Source organism: Lithobates pipiens, unplaced genomic scaffold, assembly GCF_037356315.1.
Source record: "Lithobates pipiens isolate NorthernLeopardFrog02 unplaced genomic scaffold, aLitPip1_a1.2 Scaffold_27, whole genome shotgun sequence".
Lineage (NCBI taxonomy): Eukaryota > Metazoa > Chordata > Amphibia > Anura > Ranidae > Lithobates > Lithobates pipiens.
This window is the reverse complement of record NW_027507788.1, coordinates 162,668,184-162,688,685: the sequence shown is the minus strand read 5'-3', so window position 1 is coordinate 162,688,685 and position 20,502 is coordinate 162,668,184. Positions and strand designations below refer to the sequence as shown.

At 42.2% G+C, this 20,502-nt stretch overlaps 1 protein-coding gene across 10 annotated transcripts in view; it reads right to left on the bottom strand.

The window, feature by feature from the left end:
- The window catches only part of LOC143934321 (CMP-N-acetylneuraminate-beta-galactosamide-alpha-2,3-sialyltransferase 4-like), a 368,047-nt gene that overhangs the window by 154,708 nt on the left and 192,837 nt on the right, over positions 1–20,502 (bottom strand). For 4 of the 10 annotated variants that reach the window (XM_077457825.1, XM_077457824.1, XM_077457833.1 and 1 more), the window contains one exon: positions 18,400–18,453. Coding sequence is in view for 4 of the 10 variants with exons in the window: in XM_077457822.1 (XP_077313948.1) it covers positions 15,584–15,649 (66 nt within the window). In the remaining 6 variants the exon portion in view is untranslated. Of the gene's footprint in view, positions 1–15,583; positions 15,682–18,399; positions 18,454–19,818; positions 19,966–20,502 lie in introns of those variants that run through there. The other 6 variants (XM_077457821.1, XM_077457820.1, XM_077457823.1 and 3 more) reach the window with 4 other exon arrangements.

Below are 20,502 nucleotides of genomic sequence, written 5' to 3'. Positions count from 1 at the left end.
ACACACCCCTAGGAACACTTAACCCCTACACTGCCACCCACTGGTTAACCCCTTCACTGCCAGTGTCATTTACACAGGAATCACTGCATTTATATAGCAGTGATTGCTGTATAACTGACAATGGTGCCAAAAATGTGTCAAAAATGTCCGATGTGTCCGCCATAATGTCGCAGTCACAATACAAATTGCTGATCGCTGCCATTACTAGTAAAAAAAAAATAAAAATAATAAAAATGTCATAAAACTATCCCCTATTTTGTAAACGCTATAACTTTTGCACACACCAATCAATAATCGCTTATTGCGATTTTTTTTTACCAAAAATATGTAGAAGAATACGTATCAGTCTAAACTGAGGGAAAAAACATTTTTATATATATTTTTGGGGGATATTTATTATAACAAAAAGTAAAAAATAATGCGTTTTTTTCAAAATTGTCCCTCTATTTTTGTTTATAGCGCAAAAAATAAAAACCGCAGGGGTGATCAAATACCACCAAAAGAAAGCTCTATTTGTGGGGAAAAAAAAGACGTCACTTTCTTTTGGGAGCCACGTCACACGACTGCGCAATTGTCAGTTAAAGCGACGCAGTGCTGAATCGCAAAAAGATGTCTGGTCTTTAACCACTTACAGACCGGACCATTTTGCTGGTCAAAGGAGCAGGATCCATTTTTTCAGGGGTTAACAAATGCTTTAATACATACTTTCTTTTAGACCCAGTGATATTAACACTGGGTTTCTGCATATCTCCATTTAATGCAGGCAGAACATGGCTGGAGGGAGGACCCCTCATGGTGTTGTACATAGCTTCCTGAAAACATCATAGCACCCTTCTTCAAGAGCCCTCAACTCTGATTCAAGCAGTGGGTTGGCTCTTGAGAGGAGTTATGAATATATCAAAATTGCATGCATATTTTTCTAGGTAACGTCAACACATGATGCTGAGCCTCTATAACTGAGGGAACTGAACTCTAATAAATTAAAGGGGCAGACAAGGCATTGTCAGGCTGGGGAGGAAAGAACTAGATTATGCTGCATGTCCTCCATCCAAGAAGTGAGGCAGACTGTATCTGACTTGCTTCAGCTTTTTATGCACACGAGAAACTCTGTGTTCATTGCAATCAGAGGAAGCATTTTCAGTACAAGAGGGGAGCATCTACAACTGTGCAAGACTGAAGGGAAGGCTCGAGTTCAACTTTAAGCAGATCTCTTTGCCTGTCCATCAAAAAAAAAAAAAAACTACAGGTTAACCTCTCCATACAGAAGACACATTGGGGTTGATTTACTAAAACTGGAGGGTGCAAAATCCGCACAGCAGAAAAACCAATCAGCTTCCAGTTTTTTTTTTCCAGCTTAACCACTTCAGCCCCGGAAGATTTGGCTGCTCAATGACCAGGCCATTTTTTGCGATACGGCCCTGTGTTGCTTTAACTGACAATTGCGCGGTTGTGCGACCTGGTACCCAAACAAAATTGATGTCCTTCAAAAAAAAACACTACCTTTTACTTTTTGCTATAATAAATATCCCACATTTAAAAAACAAAAAAAACAAAAAAAAAACTTTTCCTCAGTTTAGACCAATATGTATTCTTCTACATATTTTTGGTAAAAAAAATTGCAGTAAGTGTATATTGATTGGTTTGCGCAAAAGTTAGGGGATAGATTTATGGTATTTTTATTATTCTTTTTTTACTAGTAATGGCGGCGATCTGCGATTTTTAATCGGGACTGTGATATTGCGGCGGACATATCGGACACTTTTGACACATTGTTGGGACCACTGGCAATTATACAGCGATCAGTGCTATAAAAATGCACCAATTACTGTATAAATTTCACTGGCAAGGAAGGGATTAACACTAGGGGGTGTTCAAGGGGTTAACTGTGTTCCCCCACTGTGTTCTAACTGAAGCAGGCCGTGAGGCTTACTAGGGGAAGAAAGAGATCGGTTTTCATACTTTGTGTGCTTAGACACACAGATCCCTGTTTTTGTTCTGTTGCGAGCGATCGCGGGTGCCTGGCAGTCATCGCGCCCGCCAGGCACTCGCACCAGCGGCGAGCCGTGGGCACACGCTCGCCCCTAGTGGCCACAATGGGACGCAACTAAAGGGAACATTGATTTGCCCAGCTGAGCCAACCTGCCGCAGTAAAACTGCAGTGGCTGGTCAGCAAGTGGTTAATTGAACAAGCTGAAGTTAGAAGCTGATTGGCTACCATGCACAGCTGCACCAGATTTTGCACTGCCCAGTTTCGTCTTATATATGACCCACTTTCAGAACACGAAATTCAATAATTAATCACCATCAGAATAGCTGCTTGTTTGTGTTCTGTGTTCAGATGTCTTGTGCAGCAGAAAAGAAGGCAAACTACAACAGTCTACTTTAATAGCAAAGAATGGTGCAGGGACCAGGAGGTTTCTGTGTCTCTTCAGGACAATGCTATTCAGAGAGGAATTTCAGATATGGCAACGTTTACATATTTACAGTGGTCCAGCTTGGACCAACGTAAGCTTGTATGTTGCATACATGTGAGATTCCCATAGAGGCTGGTACTCTGGAAATCAATGTAGTAGGCACTGCCTAGCTTCTGAGCCTCATGCAAAGCAGCTGCCCTGCTGTTTTATGAACACAGAAGGCCAAAGGCTCATCACAAGCACCATTAAGGGAACACTCCACATATTCCTAATGAATGCAAATCATTCTATGGGTGAGGTCTAATCTAGTCCATCTAATCATACAACATGACATTCATTGAGAAAATGCAGAGTTCCCTTGGAGGGATGTACCAATGCCGCAAAAAGAAAAGCACAGTACTTAAGAAAAGGTTCACAGACAGGAAAGGCAGAACGTTTTCCATTGATGAGGTTTTGATCTGTCCATCCAATTTTGTAGTTTACCTCATCACCTGCCCATGTGCCCTTTTCTATGTGGGGTGCACTATTAGATCCATGAGCGCACCAGATTTGGGGAAGATAGGAGGAATGTAGAGAACAGTGCCCACATATAGAGCATCACCTGTCATTTCACCCTATGCCACCTTAATGATTCCTGTCTGCTTAAAGTTTTGTCAATGCAACCTATACCCCTCCAATCTTTCCAAAGGTGAGAGGTGTAAGAGGCCATGCTCCCAAGAGACCTATTTGATTTTTAGGTTCGGTAGTTTAAAAAGAGGCCTCAATGAAAACCTTGAGGTTCACTCTATCCTTTAATCCACTAGGGGGGCTCACAGTTTTGTCCTCCCACATCCTCATCATTTACTTTTTTTTTTCACTCTTCACAAACCATCATAATCTATGCATTCCTGACCTCAAATTTGGGGTGGAGCAACCTGATTGTCCTGCAGTCCTGACCAGGGATGTTTTCATGTTCTAGCAACTATATACTTTCTATGTGTTGGAGAGGGAAGGACTCATGTACGTGGGTGTATAGTTATATTCCTGAAGCTGGTTCACGTGATGCTTATTGCTCAGTATAGAATTTTATGTACCTCTCTCTTTCCTGCTTACTCTGAATTAACCTTGCTTTATGCACATGTACAAACCATCCTTTACATCTCTTCTTTTTATTCATTTTATTATTTATTTGTCATATTTTCCTAACCATTTGAACATACATTCTCCATTTAGCTATTCACCCAATTACTTGCCTATACTTATGATCCAAGATCAATGGATTTTTATATGAATTACTACACCATGTAAAACATGTTTTAAAGTGGTTGCAAAGGTAAAACATTTTTACCCTAATGCACCCTATGCATTAAAGTAAAATATTTTTTAAGTGCAGCTCCCCTAAATACTCACCTGAGCCCCATCTCGGTCCAGAGCTGTGCATTCTGCAGCAGCTCTTCTCCCCTCTCCCAGCTCTCATAGGCTTGGCTGAAAGCAGCAGGAGCCATTGGCTGTCAGTCAAAATCTGTAAGAGCGGGGAACAGGGGCCGAGCCGGGCTTGGCTTGGGAGCGAGCCCGCATGGGAATCAGAGGGGAAGGGCCAGGAGCAACAGCGGGGGGGGGGGGGGGGGAACCTGAAAAGAGGAGGATCTTACAGCTTTTTACTCACTGATCACTAGTCTAGTATAAAACACAGTCTAAACACAACGTCCCCACACATGTCCCCAAAACACACATGTCCCCAAATAATAAAAACCCATGTCCCCAATAATAAAAACACATGTCCCCAATAATAAAAACACATGTCCCCCACATATGTCCCACTAAAATCACATGTCCCAATGATTATCTGCACACATATGTCCGTGATCACCTGCACACATCTGTACATGACCATTTGCGCACATATGTCCGTGATCACACAAACCAATTACTATACACTTAACGGAATTTTTTTTACCAAAGATATGTAGCAGAATACTTTTTTGCTTCAATTTATGACAAAATTCGATTTTATTGGACTTCTTTTAAAATAGAAAGAAGAAAATATAGTTTTTTTTTTCCAAATTTACACAATTTTTTCGCTTATATCGCAAAAACTTAAAAACGGAGTCGTGAATAAATACCACCAAAAGAAATCTCTATTTGTGCAAACAAAATGATAAAAATTTCATTTGGGTACAGTGTTGTATGACCGCGTAATTGTCATTGAAAGTGCGATAACGATGAAAGTTGAAAATTGGGCTAGGAAGGAAAGGGGCGAAAGTGCCATGTATTGTAGTGGTTAAAGAGGAGGACCGGTTTTAATTTTTTTTTTTTAAAGTCAGCAGCTGCAAACACTGTAGCTGCTGACTTTTAATAAGCACACTTACCTGTCCAGGGCGCCCACGATGTCGGCTGCCCAAGGCTGACCCGTCCCTCGGCTCTCGGGTCCCGGCGCCGCCATTTTGGCTAAGGGAAACAGGCAGTGGAGCCTTGCGGCTTCACTGCCCGTTTCCTACTGCGCATGCGTGAGTCGTGCAGCGCTTTGTGAATGGGGTGCGCTGTGTTCTGGGACACACAGTTCCCAGAACACAGCGCGACCCATTACCCAGAAGACGCCGCACGGAGGAGAGAAGACAGAACATCACCGCGGAGGAGGAAGAGGCAGATTAGGACAATGTGCCTAGCAACAGGCATTTCTGGCAAGTTAAAAAAATATATATTTTTCTTTTTTTTCTAAATTTTTATGTATTTTTTTTTTCAGGGTGGCCCTCCACTTTAAGCTCTCTTTCCCACTCTATAATACTGTGTATATTTATACTGCTTTTACTCCCCAATAAGTATTTTAGTTCCTTTTTGTATTTATTTTTATGTTATTTTTTGATCTTATTTATTATCAATCCATTATTCATGATGTATGAAAGATCATTTCCATTGATTTTGTTCTATATTAGCTTTTTGGCATGGTTATAATCTACTATTCACATCTAATCGGTGCATTATTTATCTACTTACTTTTTACAATCTACACATCATTTGCTAATTGACCTTGTTTCTGCTTAGTCCTAAAGTCATTTGTCACAGTGTTATAGGGACACCACCTCTGATCAGCAAAGGTAACAACTGCAGAGCGCAATTATGTATATATTTAACCCAAAGGGTAGCCAGTAGTAGTAGTAGTTGTAGTAGTAGTAGTAGAAGACAAAGGGGACGATCTACTTCCCAAAATGCATATCCTACCATCTTTTATGTCAGGACATAAGCATGTCAGAGCCCTGACTTGAACCCAATTGAACATCTCTGGAGAGTTCTGAAAATGGCTGTGCACCAACGCTCCACATCCAACATGATGGAGCTTGAGAGGTCCTTCAAAGAGAAATGGTTGAAACTGACCAAAAATAGGTGTTCCAAGCTTGTAGCATCATACTCAAAAAGACATGAGGCTGTAATTGGTGCCAAAAGTGCTTCAACAAAGTATCGAGCAAAGGCTGCTGTGAATACCTACGTACATGGGATTTGTTTTCTTTTTGATAAATCTGGAAAGATTTCAAACACACTTCTCTCACATTGTTATTATGGGGTATTGTTTGTAGCATTTTTAAGGATGGATTTAATCCAATTTGGAATAAGGCTGTACAATAACAATGTGGAAAAAGTGAAGCGTTGTGAAAACTTTCCAGATGCACTGTACTGTACGTGCCAGGAGAGATCACAGAAGTGTGTGTGCACTGAATTTAGGTGTAGTGTGTCTTATTTATTGAGTTAGGTGCAGTGTTCTGCACACACATCAGAAATGCTGTCTGGCCCTGTGTGATCATAGCAAAGTACATACTCTGGATTTAGCACGGCTCCTGGCAACAGGGTGCAGAAATGCAAGAATATTTAATTAAGCGGTGCGGAGTGCAAGTGGTCAAATTTTGTCTGTATTATGTGTAGTGAAAAACAATAGTAAATGTTTGCTGGTGTCTTAACTGTGCTTGTTGCTGAGCTACAACAATGCATTCATCACATCAAACATGACACATGCTCTAAATTTAAGTCTAACTCAGTGTTTCTCAATTCCAGTCCTCAAGATGCACCAACAGGTCACAATTTCACTCAGATGAAGTGGCTGTGGTAATCTCAAATATGTAATATATTGCAGCTTACCAATCCTTAGGAGGTAGTGGCTGCATTTTTGACGCCCCCCCCCCCCCCTTTATTTCATCCCCTGATTCAAACCAGTAACACGCCTCCTATCTTAGGCAGACCACAGACCATGGTTTGCAGGAAGAAAATTTGCACAATTGTCCCATCAACACAGACAGTGCTGACAGGGCATTCCCTCCTGCCAAGGTAATGTCTTCTCCCAGCAAGAGACAGGGTAAGTCGTTCCCCTGGAAAAAAAACAGTGAATATCGCTTGAGGCTATAGCAGCCACTAGTGATAATCACAAGTAAAATCCAGCAGGCTGGTTGTACCCAAGTTGATGGAGTGTTCAAATTGGTACATTCAGCCTGCCCATACACCTGCTGAACCAGTCAAGAATCAAACTACAAATGGCTGGCAGTAGAACCCTTTCACACTGAGGTGGGTTTCAGGCGATTTGGCGTTAAAAAATAGCCTCTGAAAAGTATCTCCCATTCATTGCAGTGTGTCTTTTCACACTGTGGAAGTGTGCTTGTGGGATGTTACAAAAACTCCTGCAAGCAGCTTCTTTGGGGAAGGTTGGGAGCGCTGTAACTAGCGCTCCCAAAGTGCCCTGCCCATTGCAATGAATGCGCAGCGCTTTCAAAGCGCCATAAAAGCGTTTTGAAAGCACAGAGAAACTGGACTATTTACCTTGTTTTTAAGGTAAAAACCACTCCACTAGTGGCTGAAAAGCGCAGCAAAAGCGCCCCTAAAACAGCGCTAAAGCGCCACAAAATAGGGATTTGGTACTCACCATGAAATCCTTTACTCTGAAATTCATTGATCAGCACCTTTAATCTTGACCTTGGGGTTATATCGCCACCTTCAGGAGAGGACTAGGCAGAACATGTAAAAACAGCAAAACTGCACAGTACTGCCCAGGGTCGGTCCTACTGGCTATAACCCCTCTGCTTCCAGCAGCTCAGTTAGTCAAAAAGTAGTACAAACATAGGAGGGGTGGGTGCTGTGTCCATAAATGAACTTCAGAGAAAAGTTCAAAGAAATAGAAAATGCTATTTTCTCCTTCGTTCATTGACGCACACAGCACCATTAATCTTGACCTTAGGGACATCCCCAAGCAGTGTAAAAAAACGAGGGATGGGAACAGCAAGAAAATAAACTCCACCCATAACAAAAGGAACACCTCAATAGAGGAGTTGCAACCTTAAACAGCCGCCTGCAAAACCTTGCGGCCGAAGCATGCATCCAAAGATGCGCTCATGCCAACCTTGTAAAATTTAGTGAAAGTGTGAACGGACGACCAGGACGCCGCCTTACACACCTAAGAAACAGACGCTCCATGTTGGAAGGCACAGGACAGGGGGGCACCGCCCCCTCATGGCATAAGCCTGAAACACGATCTGTCTGATCCACCGAGAAATAGTGGCCGACGAGACCGCATGGTCCTTCTTTGGACCAGCCACCGATACAAATGAGTCCGACCTCCGGAAAAGAGCTGTAGCAGATAGATACACCCTCAGAGCCCGGACCACATCCAGAGAATGCAAAGCAACCTCTTTGGGATGTGACGGCCGAGGACATAAGGACGGAAGCACAATGTCCTCATTTAGATGAAAAGCCAAAACAACCTTTGGAAGAAACAAAGGCTTCGGACGCAGCACCACCTTATCCTTATGTAGGAAAAAGTAGGGAGACTTGTAAGACAAGGCCACCAACTCAGAAACTCTCCTGGCAGATGTAATAGCCACTAGTAAGACTACTTTCTGAGAGTGTCAATAAGGGAATCTCCCTAATGTTCTCAAACAGCGGTTTCTGAAGTACCAAGAGAACCAGATTCAAATCCCACGGAGGCAGCGGTGGACGAACCGGAGGGGCCACGTGTCAAACCCCCTGAACAAACGTACTCACCAATGAATGAGTCGCCAAAGGTCGCTGAAAAAAGACAGCCAAAGCTGATACCTGCCCCTTAACGGTGCTTAATGCAAGTTTCTGATTCACTCCTTCCTGCAAAAACAGCAGGATCCTGGAAACTGAATATGTATGTGGACGCCACCCCATCTCCTCACACATGGAGACGTAAGCCTTCCACGTATGATAAATCTTCAGAGAAGAGGACTTCCAGGCCCTCAGCATAGTGGAAATCACCGAATCCGACAGTCCTCGGTCCCTTAGCATCTGGCTTTCAACAGCCATGACGTTAAAACCAGTGACAGTAAAGCAGGATGAAGCATTGGACCTTGCGACAGAAGGTCCTCCCGCATCGGCAGCCGCCATGGAACATCCGCCACCATTCTGACTATGTTGGCGTACCAAGGATGTCAAGGCCAATCTGGGCCAATCAGAATCATCGGAATCCCTTTGACCTCCACTCTGCGTAGCAGACGGGGTAGGAGTTTTAGCGGGGGGAAAGCACAAATCAGCCGATAATGCCCCCATGGAGCCACCAACGCGTCTGACGCGTCCGCCCAGGGGTCTCTTGTCCTGGCCACAAACCTCTGTACCTTCCGTTTGAGCCAAGAGATCCACATCTGGTGTGACCCACCTTAAGCAAATGAGCCAAAATGCATCCGGATGCAGCGACCATTTCCATTGGTCCAGAGTCTGATGACTTAGGTAGTCCGCCTGCCAGTTTTCTAGGCCCGGAATGTATATGGCACAGAGAGCCGGCACGCGCAGCTCTGCCCACTGCAGGATGTGAGTGACCTCCAGTGCTGCAGCCAAGCTCCTTGTTTCTCCTTGATGGTTGACATACACCACCGCCATGGCGATGTCCGACTTGATCCTGACCGGACGTCCCTGCAGCCTCTTTGACCATGTGGAGAGGCACCCCCTGATCGCCTGAAGCTCCACCACATTGATCGGCAGGCGGGATTCTTCCTGTGTCCAGTGACCCTGGGCTGACTGTATGCCCCAAACTCCCCCCCCCCCCCAGCCGGTCAGGCTGGCATCTGTTGTGATCATCGTCCAATGGAGAGGAAGGAACGACTTCCCGGACTGAAGGGCCAGACACCTCAGCCACCAGAGTAGGGAATCTCTGACTAGCTGACTCACCCGAATTTGACAATTGAGGGATGTGGGAGATTCGTCCCATCTGGACAGGATCTCTTCTGCAAGACTCGAGTGTGGAATTGAGCATATGGTATCGCCTCGAAAATAGCTACCACGAGACCCAGAACTTGCATGAAAAAACGCAGCGACGACCACCTGCGGGACACCAACAACTTTACCGCAGATTGAAGAGTCTGTAGCTTGTCTGAGGGGAGAAAGACTCTCGCCTCTGAGGAGTCCAGAATCAAGCCCAGGTACTCGAAGCGTTGAGTCGGCACCAACACGACTTCTGGAGGTTCAACACCTAACCGGCGGAGATGTCCATTTTTCCAGGAAACTCTCCTCAAAGGGGTAACGCACAGCCCATCCGTCTCAGGACTGAAAATTGGGAGGAGGAGCCAGTGACGTCAAGCCGGTAGTGTTTGGAGACACGGAGAGGTTGTGAGGAGGAGTGTAACCTGACGTTTTGCCGCTACCTTATGCCTATATCGAAATGGGTTTGTGAGTGCATAGTTGTTTGCATACATAGCCGATTTTATACACTGCAGTAGTACACTATTTATGGTGAATGAGAGTCAAAGGATTATGGATCAAGATTGAAGCAACACACGCGGAATAGCGGGACAGTATTGAGAGCTTTTCCAGCCTGGTGTTTGCGGACAATTTATATGGGACTGAGTGTTGAACACCGGACATAATTTATCTTGATTCTTGTGGTCTTTAATATTTGTGAGCCCCTTGATCGCAGTTATAGTTAATGAGAGGTGCAATTTATTATATCTTAGATTTTTTATTACGTATATCAGGTGCAGATGATTATATAAGTTATACACATGGAATCAATTTATTTTATACACACAGAATTTATAATTAATTATTAATTTATATTAATTTATTTACACGGATATTAATATTTATTTATTATCCGGATATACACGGAATTTGCACACAGGAACAGTGGGGATATGTGTGATATTTCGTTTTTATATTAGCGCACGGATTATATTTATCTTATTGCAATTTGTATAGGTGAGAGATCACTGGCATTGGTGCAGCTTTTATTTTATTTTATTGGATTCACATTATTATTAGGAGTTTTTTTTCACCGCACCAGCGCTTGAGTATTTTAAATATTTCTTTGCAGTTGAGGGTATCCCTTCATCGAGTGATCTTCTCTCCCTTGAAACAATGTCAAAAGAAAGAAAGTTGCATAGCGGCTTGCTACAGATGAGTCAGCTTGGAAATTCCAAAGGTCACAGATCAAACACATACACTGTACCTAATGTTCTCAAGTATCCAAAACAAACGTGACAGAAAACCAGCCTTTCGGAAATAATGTACATTCCTTTCTGTGAAGACATTCTTTTTACACTCTTATACCTCTAACTGACAAGCATACCTGCAGTTTTATGAATCCTAGCTCCTGCGTTTTCCCCTTCAAGTGTGTTTTATAGGAACAGATTTTTTTTTAATAAAAGATTTTCCCTCTCTGCTGGATCTGTGCAGTCAATTATATATAGTGATTACATCAGCTTCCCATTTTAAACCAGTATGCTCCTTTTCCGTTAGAAGAGAGATCTACTCCACCCAAATCGGATAATGCTCAATAAAAATATATATACAAATGTAATCATTGCCTTCCCAGGAATTGAAGATGGTGGTGCATTCCCAGAGGATGGTGATAGAAGGGGTGTACTTTGCAATTCTATGGAGGAATTATACTTAAACTGGAGCGGACAGAATCCAGAGCAGCAGTTCAGAGTAACCAATCAGCTTCTAGCTTTAGCTTGTTCAGTTAGCTTTGAAAAATTAAAACTAGAAGCTGATTGGTTGTCTATCATTACAACCAGCCTACTGGGTTTTTCTTGTGAGATCACTGCCGGCAGCTTTAGCCGCCAACAGTGATCATTGTATTCTGATGGTGGGGAAGCCTCCCGCTGTTGCAACACAATAGCGCAGCTTTTGGCAGGCTATACATTATGCAATTTTCCTTGAATCAACCATAGGTTGAAGGAAAGAAAATTTCTTAATTTCCCCCATCAACACAAGAGTGTTCATTTTGGCATAAATTTTTTGATTTAGTTTTAGTCATAGTCTTTTGACTAAAATGCCATTTTAGTTTTAGTCATATTTTATTTGACTAAAATCTAATGGGTTTGGTTAAATTATAATGCATTATTTCTTTAGAACCGCCAAACATATACTCTTGGAGTAAAAATCTAACAACATGTTTATTATTTATGGTATCAAGGTTTCAACATGCACTACTGACACAGATTTAACCGTTGTGATATAAATTAAAGTACGTTTTAGTCATAGTCTTTTGACTAAAATGCCATTTTAGTCATCTCAATTGTTTTAGTTGTATTTTAGTTGACTAAAATAGTAGTAATTTAGTAGATGAAAATATTTTAGTCAACAAAATTAACACTGCAACACATTATGTTGATGGGGGAATTCCTCCAGATGCGCTATTGTATTGTGACAGCAGTAGACGTCAATGGTCACTGTTGGTGGCTTTAGCCCCTGGCACTGAATGCATGAGAAAATCCTGACAAATTGGTTGTACAACCATCCTGCCCATAGATGAATTGAAATGCGTCCGCTTCCTGCTGAACAGGACACATTTTGATCCATCTATGGCCAGCTCTTTAACTCTTTGTTAAAACAGACTATGCTCAAATCTAGTTTACAACCGTTAATGAATGCCACACTTTACCTAAACTTTACAAAGTAGGGAGAGCTTGGTAGGGTTTTAGGGAAGTAAAAATCATTTAAAGCATAAGTTCACCTTTTGTAATATGTTACAGGTGCTCTGACAGCTAGCGGGGGATCTTCTCAAACAGTGTTCTGTGAATGGAAAACTACAAGGTCTGACAGCCTTTGTGGTTCTCAGTGAAGTACTAGGGTGCTGTTAAATGCTCTGGTATTTTGTGGAGCCTTCCTGTCACAGTGTATCTGCCTGGTCATATCAGAGGTACGGTCAGACAGCTAGACAGACAGTCTGCAGGACCGTCGCATCACACCCACAATCTGCTAATCGTGGGTGGACTGCTTTACAGGTAAATTACAAAAAAATTAAAAATAAATAAATAAAATGCTTTTTTTTTTTTTTTTACCTATACATGCAAGTTATTTTCTCCATATATAGTTAGTATACATGAACTATGATATCGTTTTGTAAAACACGGTTTCACTTTGGCTGCAAAGGAGTCTTTGTTTAGTTTGGAGGAGACAAGCCCTTCCCCCCACACTCCTATTTATGAGTATGGATGAGCTCGGGCGTGTTCGCATGTTCCACGTGCAGACCCCGCCAGGAAGTCGGCGCACCGCTGAGCTAATCACATGCAGTGTGACATTGCCCGATCTCTGCAGCCGTGCATCAGGACAATGCCTCACTGCCTGTGATTAGCGCAACTCTGTGCCGACTTCCTGGCGGGGTCTGCACATGGAGCATGTGAACACGCCGGAGCTCATCCCTACTCATAAATAGGGGTGTGGGGGGAAGGGCTTGTCTCTTCCAAACTAAGCAAAGACTCCTTTGCAGCCAAAGTGAAACCGTGTTTCACTTTGGGCTCTGCACGTGGACCGTGCGAACACACCGGAGCTCATCCTTATTTCTGAGTTATATTTACAGAGTCTATTGCAGTCTTGTACTGAACTGCATGGAGATAAAAATTTACACCACAGCTGCCAACTACAGGACTGCTTGATATTGCCTTCCCCTTGCAACTCATGTGTTCTTCCCCAACCTAAACCTGTGTATTTATTTTTATTTTTTTGTTCAACTTCTAGCTTGAATGAAAAACAAAACAAACAAAAAAACTGACAGATGCCAACATCCTCACAAGTGATGTGCATGCAGGGATCTCCCCTGCTGTGCTATTGTAATCTGACAGCGGGGACTCCAGAAACACCTCCCCCTCAGAATACACTGATCAGGGCTGCAGCGGCTGACTGAATGCTGGCTTTCCAGCAGGACCCTTTAACAGAAGTCAATTGTAAACCAAGGCTACACACAGATTGAAATTCCTCCGGTTCCTGCTGAAACAGCTGAATTGCGATGCATGTCTACCCAGTTTAAGTCATTTTCAATAGTCCCAATCTGCAGTTTTCAATAAAATAATCCTTAGTGATCCTGTCATATGGGTCTTTGTTAAAGTGATAGTAAAACCATTTTTGCGCTGTGCATTGGTATCGCACAAAACTGCCCCTTACTGCCTCTTCTGGGTTCCCCTGGCAGCATTCCTCCTGTTCTCCATATGACTCCAACAGCTTCTAGGCTGGGGTATGTGTCTAAAGACACATATAGCAAGCCCCAACAACACCCCCCCCCCCCCCACTGGATTTGATTGACAGTAGTGGGAGTCATTGGCCTCTGTCCCATGAGATCAGGAACAGAGGTCAGCGCTGTTGCAGACGGGCACAGTGCTGGATTGATACATGACACAGGTAAGAATTTAACCGCTTCAGCCCCAGAGGATTTGACCCCCTTCCTGACAAGAGCACTTTTTACAGTTTTTCACTGCGTCGCTTTAACTGACAATTGCGCGGTCATGTGACATTGTACCCAAACATAATTTACGTTCTCTTTTTCCCACAAATGGAGCTTTCTTTTGGTGGCATTTAATCATCTCTGTGGTTTTTATTTCTATTTTATTTAAGAACAGCGACAATTTTGAAATAAAAACACAATATCTTTTACTTTTTACTATAATAAATATCCCAAATCACAATAATCGTATATTAAGTGGTTTGCACAGTTTTTATGTCTACAAAATAGGGGATAGATTTATAGCATTTTCATTTTTTTTTTTACAAGTAATGGCGACGATTTGCGTTTTTTTTTGGACTGCAATATTGAGGCGGAAAAATTGGACACTTTTGGGATCAGTGACAATTATACAGCGATCAGTGCTATAAAAATGCACTAATTACTGTAAAAAATGTCACTGGCAGGGAAGGGCTTAACACGAGGGGGCGATCAAGGGGTTAACTGGGTTCTCTTTCTGTGCTCTAACTGTAGGGGGGACAGGACTTGCATTGTATGAACACACGATCAGTCTCTTCTCTCAGAGAACCGCGATCTGTGTGTTTACACACACGGGGGGTGGGGGGGTTGGCAAACAACTTGTGAAAGTTTTTTTTAACAGTAATGCATTATAGTAAAAAAAAATAAAAAATCCTTGCGAATTTAGAACCACTTTAAAGCACCTACTGTTATTGATTGATAACGCTCTATCACTGTCTCCCAACTGTGTTCCAGCACTGTCAACCAATCACATGGGCTTCTAATGGAGACTACAAGTGACCATTTCAAATTTCAGTATGCATGTACAGTTCAATGTAGTCACCCTCTGGAAACCCACCCTGAAAAAGGTCATGTAGCCATTGCTTGAATGCATATTTACAGGATGCAGCAAAGAGGCTGTAGGAGGTCAGCAGCACCAAGATGTAAGGACGTTTGAAAAAAAAAAAAAAAAGCAAATAGTTTATGATATACAGTGCTTTTGGTTCGGATTTATATCTAGTTTAATGAATATTAATCTTGTCAGGTAGCTAGAATTAAATATACACTATATTGTCAGAAGTATTGGGACACATGCCTTTACACACACATGGACTTTAATGGCATCCCAGTCTTCGTCTATAGGGTTCAATATTGAGTTGGCCTACCCTTTACAGCTATAACAGCTTCAACTTTTCTGGGAAGGCTGTCCACAAGGTTTAGGAGTGTCTCTATGGGAATGTTTGACCTTTCCTCCAGAAGCACGTTTGTGAGGTCAGGCACTGATGTGGATGAGAAGGCTAGGCTCGCAGTATCCGCTTTAATTCATCCCAAAGGTTTTCTATCGGGTTGAGGTCAAGTTCCTCCACCCCAAACGCACTCATCCATGTCTTTATGGACCTTGCTCTGTGCACTGGTCCAAATCATTTGGTGGAGGGGAGATTATGGTGTGGGGTTGTTTTTCAGGGGTTGGGCTAGGCCCTTATAGTTCAAGTGAAGGGAACTTTTAATTTCATCAGCATACCAAGACAATTTGATGCTCCCAAGTTTGTGAGAACAGTTTGAGGATAACATCTTTCTGTTCCAACATGACTGCGCATCAGTGTAGACAGCTTCACTGACCTAGAGTGGGGTGAGAGAGGGGTTTAAAAAAAAGAAAAAAAATATCTATTCAACTATGTATTCTTAACTCAAAAAAAGTACTTCCTATTGCCCTCAGCTCCTCCAAAAGGTATTTATTTTTTGTTCTTACACGGTTATGATTCGACTTCCTTTTAGAGTGTATCTATGTTCATTGTTCATGGTCCCACTGTATGTAGAATCGTAGCCACCCTCTCAGGAAAGAAAATTGCATCATCTATGGCTTGCTTACATGCACTACTCCTTCCAAACCGAAGCGAGGGGGGGTAGTGGGGTAAAGGCTCAAGAGCTCGGGACATTATGAGGCGGTAGAAAAATACAGTAAAAACAATTTAATGAAAAATAGATTTCAGGGCTATTAGGAGATGGATGTCTATGGAATATTTTTGGAGAAAGCTACCTGCTAATGGTCAGCCCTGGACGATCATCCACAGGAAAGGCTGCAATGAACAATGAACACCTGAGCATTTTGTAGCTTGGAGTTTGAAGATTGAAACTCAAAGGCGCTCAACAAGCAATTTTTATTGACTGTGTGACTTTTATTACGCTATTAAGCCTTTTGTGTCTATACATGTTTTTACATTAAGTGCTCATGCACACGGACGTTTTAAAAAACTGGCTGCAAAGCTAGCTCCGATGCATGGAAAAATTGTTGTTAAAAACGTGATTTTTACCACGTTTTGCATTGGCGTTTTTGCGCGTTTTTTTAGCGTTAGCGTTAAGTAGCGTTTTTTAAGAAACACATCTCTTGGCTATAGCACTCAGAAAACAAAGAAAATATGTTGCGCGTTTTTGCGCGTTTATGTGCGTTTTTGCGCGTTTTTCCGGGATTCGCGTCTTTACAGCTCTAGCTCCACGCCACGGAACGCACTGGTCCTGGGTTTTTTTTACAGCTTAAAAACGCCTATGCCATTTGCAGCTCAAAAACGCCTAGGTGGGCATGAAGCCATAGACTAACATGGACAGCCGTTTTTAAGCTGCAAAAAAAGCTCAAAAAAGTGGCTGTAAAAACGTCCGTGTGCATGAGGCCTTACACAAAAAAAACTGTACTTGGCAAGCCACCAATACATTCACCGTTATCTGCTTACACTTAAAACCTGTACTAAGATGCTGTAAATACTTAAAGGGGTTGTAAACCTTCAGGTTTTTTAACCTCAATGCATTAAGGTGAAAAAACACCTGGCAATGACCGGTCCCCCAGCCCCCCGTTTTACTTACCCGAGCCCTGGAACTTGACCCGGAGGGGACGAGCTGTCTCTCTGCCCGGGGGTTCTTGGCTCTTGATTGGATAGATTGATAGCAGCGCAGCCATTGGGTCCCATTGCTGTCAATCAAATCCAATGACACAGGCGCCGGGAGAAGATGCCAAGTCATACATTCAGCGGCTATGGATGCCGAATGCTGGACTCGGGAGCGCGCCTGTAAGGTAACCCCCTTGGGAGAGCACTTCTCCTAGGGGGTTATCTGATGTGGGGAGGAGCCGTGAGAGCCGCCGGGGGACCCCAGAAGACAAGGTTTGGGGCCACTCTGTGCAAAACAAGCTGCACAGTGGAGGTATGATATGTTATTTAAAAAACAAAACAAACAAAAATAACCCTTACAATCACTTTAAGCAAGTCATACACAATTTCCTCTCCTTCAACTATGGGCTGAATGAGGAAAATTGCTCAATTCTCTCATCAATACAGTTAATGTTATTGGGGGAATCCCTCCCACTGAGTTATTGTGTTCTCCTGGCAGAGAGCCTTCCACACCGGCAGAATACAATGATCATCATTGGCAGCTATAGCAGCCAGGGCACAGAAAACCCTGACTAGCTGGTTGTACCTGGACAAGGAGTTAAGACCTATGCCAGGTGGCACCAGTATCCCATTCAAAGCAATTGGGCTACATGGTACTGTGTATGTAGGACAAAGGATCTGCAGGCTTGCATGTACACAATGTACAGTAGCTTTCCTTTGTAATAAAAAGGAAGCAACAGGAAGTCTGTGTCTGCTGCGAGAGGTAAAACACATACAAGCCCATTAAATGCCACAATCAATACTTTGAGGTTTGTTCTCAAGAGATTCTAATTCTAAAAGTCTAATTTATACTTTTGTCATTTTTTCCCTAATTTATAATTTTTTTTTAGAGCAATTTGTCTGCTATCTTTCCCCAAAACAGCCAGCAATTTATGGCAACCTAAACTTTGAGTAACCCATTATTATCAAGGGGGGCAAACTGTAAAAATAATGCTAGGTGACAATTTTTTTTTCTCAGCAACCTCCCTACATTTCATAATTTTTTCACTGCATTTCAATGAAGCAAGTTTCCATGTTATCACTTATACCCCTTTAACACTGAGGCGCTTTTTCGCTAAAAATAGCACCAGAAAACTGCTTTTCACTCATTTCAATAGAAGTTTTCACACTGGGGCGGTGCGGGGCAAAAAAGTCATGTAAGCAGCATCTGTGGAGCTTTGAAAAAAAAATAAAAAAAATAAAAAAAGGAGGGGGGTCTTGTGTAAGTTCACCTTACAGATTTTTTCGTAAAGGTGAACATACACTTTAAAAAAAAAAGCACACCTCCAACGCTGTAAAAATGGCGCTAAAGCACCGTAAAAATGCCTGAGGTTTTATGGGCAGTTTTTGAGTGCCTCAATGTCAAAAAGGGGTCTTAGACTGTCTTCAGGCACATCATAGGTATATGACAGGTACTCACTTTATATTGTCGCCACAATCTTGTCCGCTACATGTCACAGCACTAAACGACTCCCTGAAAGAGAAGAAGTCGAAACAAATTACAAACTCTCCACAGGTACCGATTATTTGTGTATCTAAACCCAGAAACAAAAAAGTAATATATTACAGTTTACCAGTCTTTTGATTCTGCCCGTCCTAGGGTGACATTACTTATTTGCTGTGCTATAACTATGGAGGAGCAGTGTTGTCACCCCAGGACAGGACGACAGAACATTTCCGCATCTTGTTGTCCTCAGAGAACTGGGAACAATAGTAATCGATAAGAATACTGCACAGAAAAAGAGCACAGGAACTTATTTTACTGGGTTTGTGGGAGGATCAACAAGTATTTTTTACACAAATTTTACAGATATACCATTTAAGGCTCAGGAGAGCACTATTTTCAATATGAAACCAAAATCAAGAACACGGGATCATGGCCTCAAACTAACTTAGAAAGTATTATTTTACTGGAAGGGTAGTTGATGCTTGGAATAAACTTCCAGCAGAGGTAGTGAGACAGTCAACAGTAAATAGATTCAAACATGCATGGGACAAACATGGATCCTCAAAAAAATCATACTACAAAAAAGTTATTTGGAAAAAAAAAATTACAAAACATGTATTTTTTGTATACAAAACAGGCAGACCCAATGAACCACTCAGTCTTTTTTTTCTGCTGTCACCTTTCTATGTTTCTAAAATACTTTTAGTGGTAATTGAGCAAATGCAAAGGGAGCAAATAACAAAAAACTCCCAGTAAAACTTACCCTAGGGAATGAAGGACCACAACAGACAACCAGAGGTCAGAGCTCATACAGGCAAACCCACCAAAGAGTCCGGACTATATAGTCCACATCTCTAGGTAGGCCCCGCCCATTCAGCGTCGCCATGTTAGTAACCCATCAATAGGCTCGCAAGTGGGTGTAGGAGTGGGGAAACCCCGCCACCCAAACCGGTCAGAGAAATTAATTGCTAGTTGAAACACACATTTTAAGAGCAAAGGAAGGTAAGACAATACAGATATAAAATGCTGACGGTGAGACTGAACATATGAAATCCTCTTTCCCAGCAAGATAGGAAATACAGTACAGGCTAACAGAAACTAGTTTATGGATTTACAGCCACCTAATAGCAATTAATAGCTTTCTTCTATTAAATGTGCTTTGCGTGTAAATACCAGCGGTAAAGTATTGATTGGTTGTAGGGAGTGTCTCTAATTTAGTAGAATTCTACAGAAGACATTTGATTAGTTTAATTTTAAGTTAATATTTAGTGAACAATAATATTTATAAGTTAAACATTAACTATACAATCAACTTATCGGAATTTAGAATTTCACTAAAACAACATTAAGAATATGGAGCCAGATACTTGATCAATGTCCAAACCAGCTCACCTGCATATACTCCAGAAATAGATCAGAGGTGTACGATTAATTTGCTTCTCCGCATTGACAAGTTTGAAGCCACAAGTTGATAAGCTTGTGTCTAGCCACACATCCTGACTATGTGGATTTCAGACAAGGAACCTGCTCTGCAGGTACCAATGTTTACACTGGACCTGCACTCACTTCAAAATGAAATCCATGAAAGTATATAAAGTACCAAAGTCAGTTGACCGATGGGTCATTGCCTTTGAAGACTTGGTTTGCTTGGAGACTGTGTAACCTTGGAATCCTAACTCAACATGAATGTATGTTGTGAGCGAGGGATATGCTTTGTGTTCAAATTCCAAGTTCTAAGTTACGACAGACTGAATCTCTGAATATGTATACATGACAAAGAATGCTCATTTCCCCGTCCAAGTGACCGAATGATAAAGCTTTTACTGACTGGCCTTGAAGTAATAAATATGGTCAGTGATTTGACTCAGCAGTTAGTTAATTTGGCTATATGGTGCTTCCTAGGTTATAAATTTGGGCTGTTAGCTTAGCTATTCATAATGGCTCTGCAACAAAGGAAGCCTAGATAAGGAGACCTTTCCTTGGCGAGCAAAGAAAAGCAAAGGTTTAAGCTGCCCATAGATGGTTACGTCTATGGGCAGGCTGATTGAATTAAAATCGTTCCACTGGTACAACCAA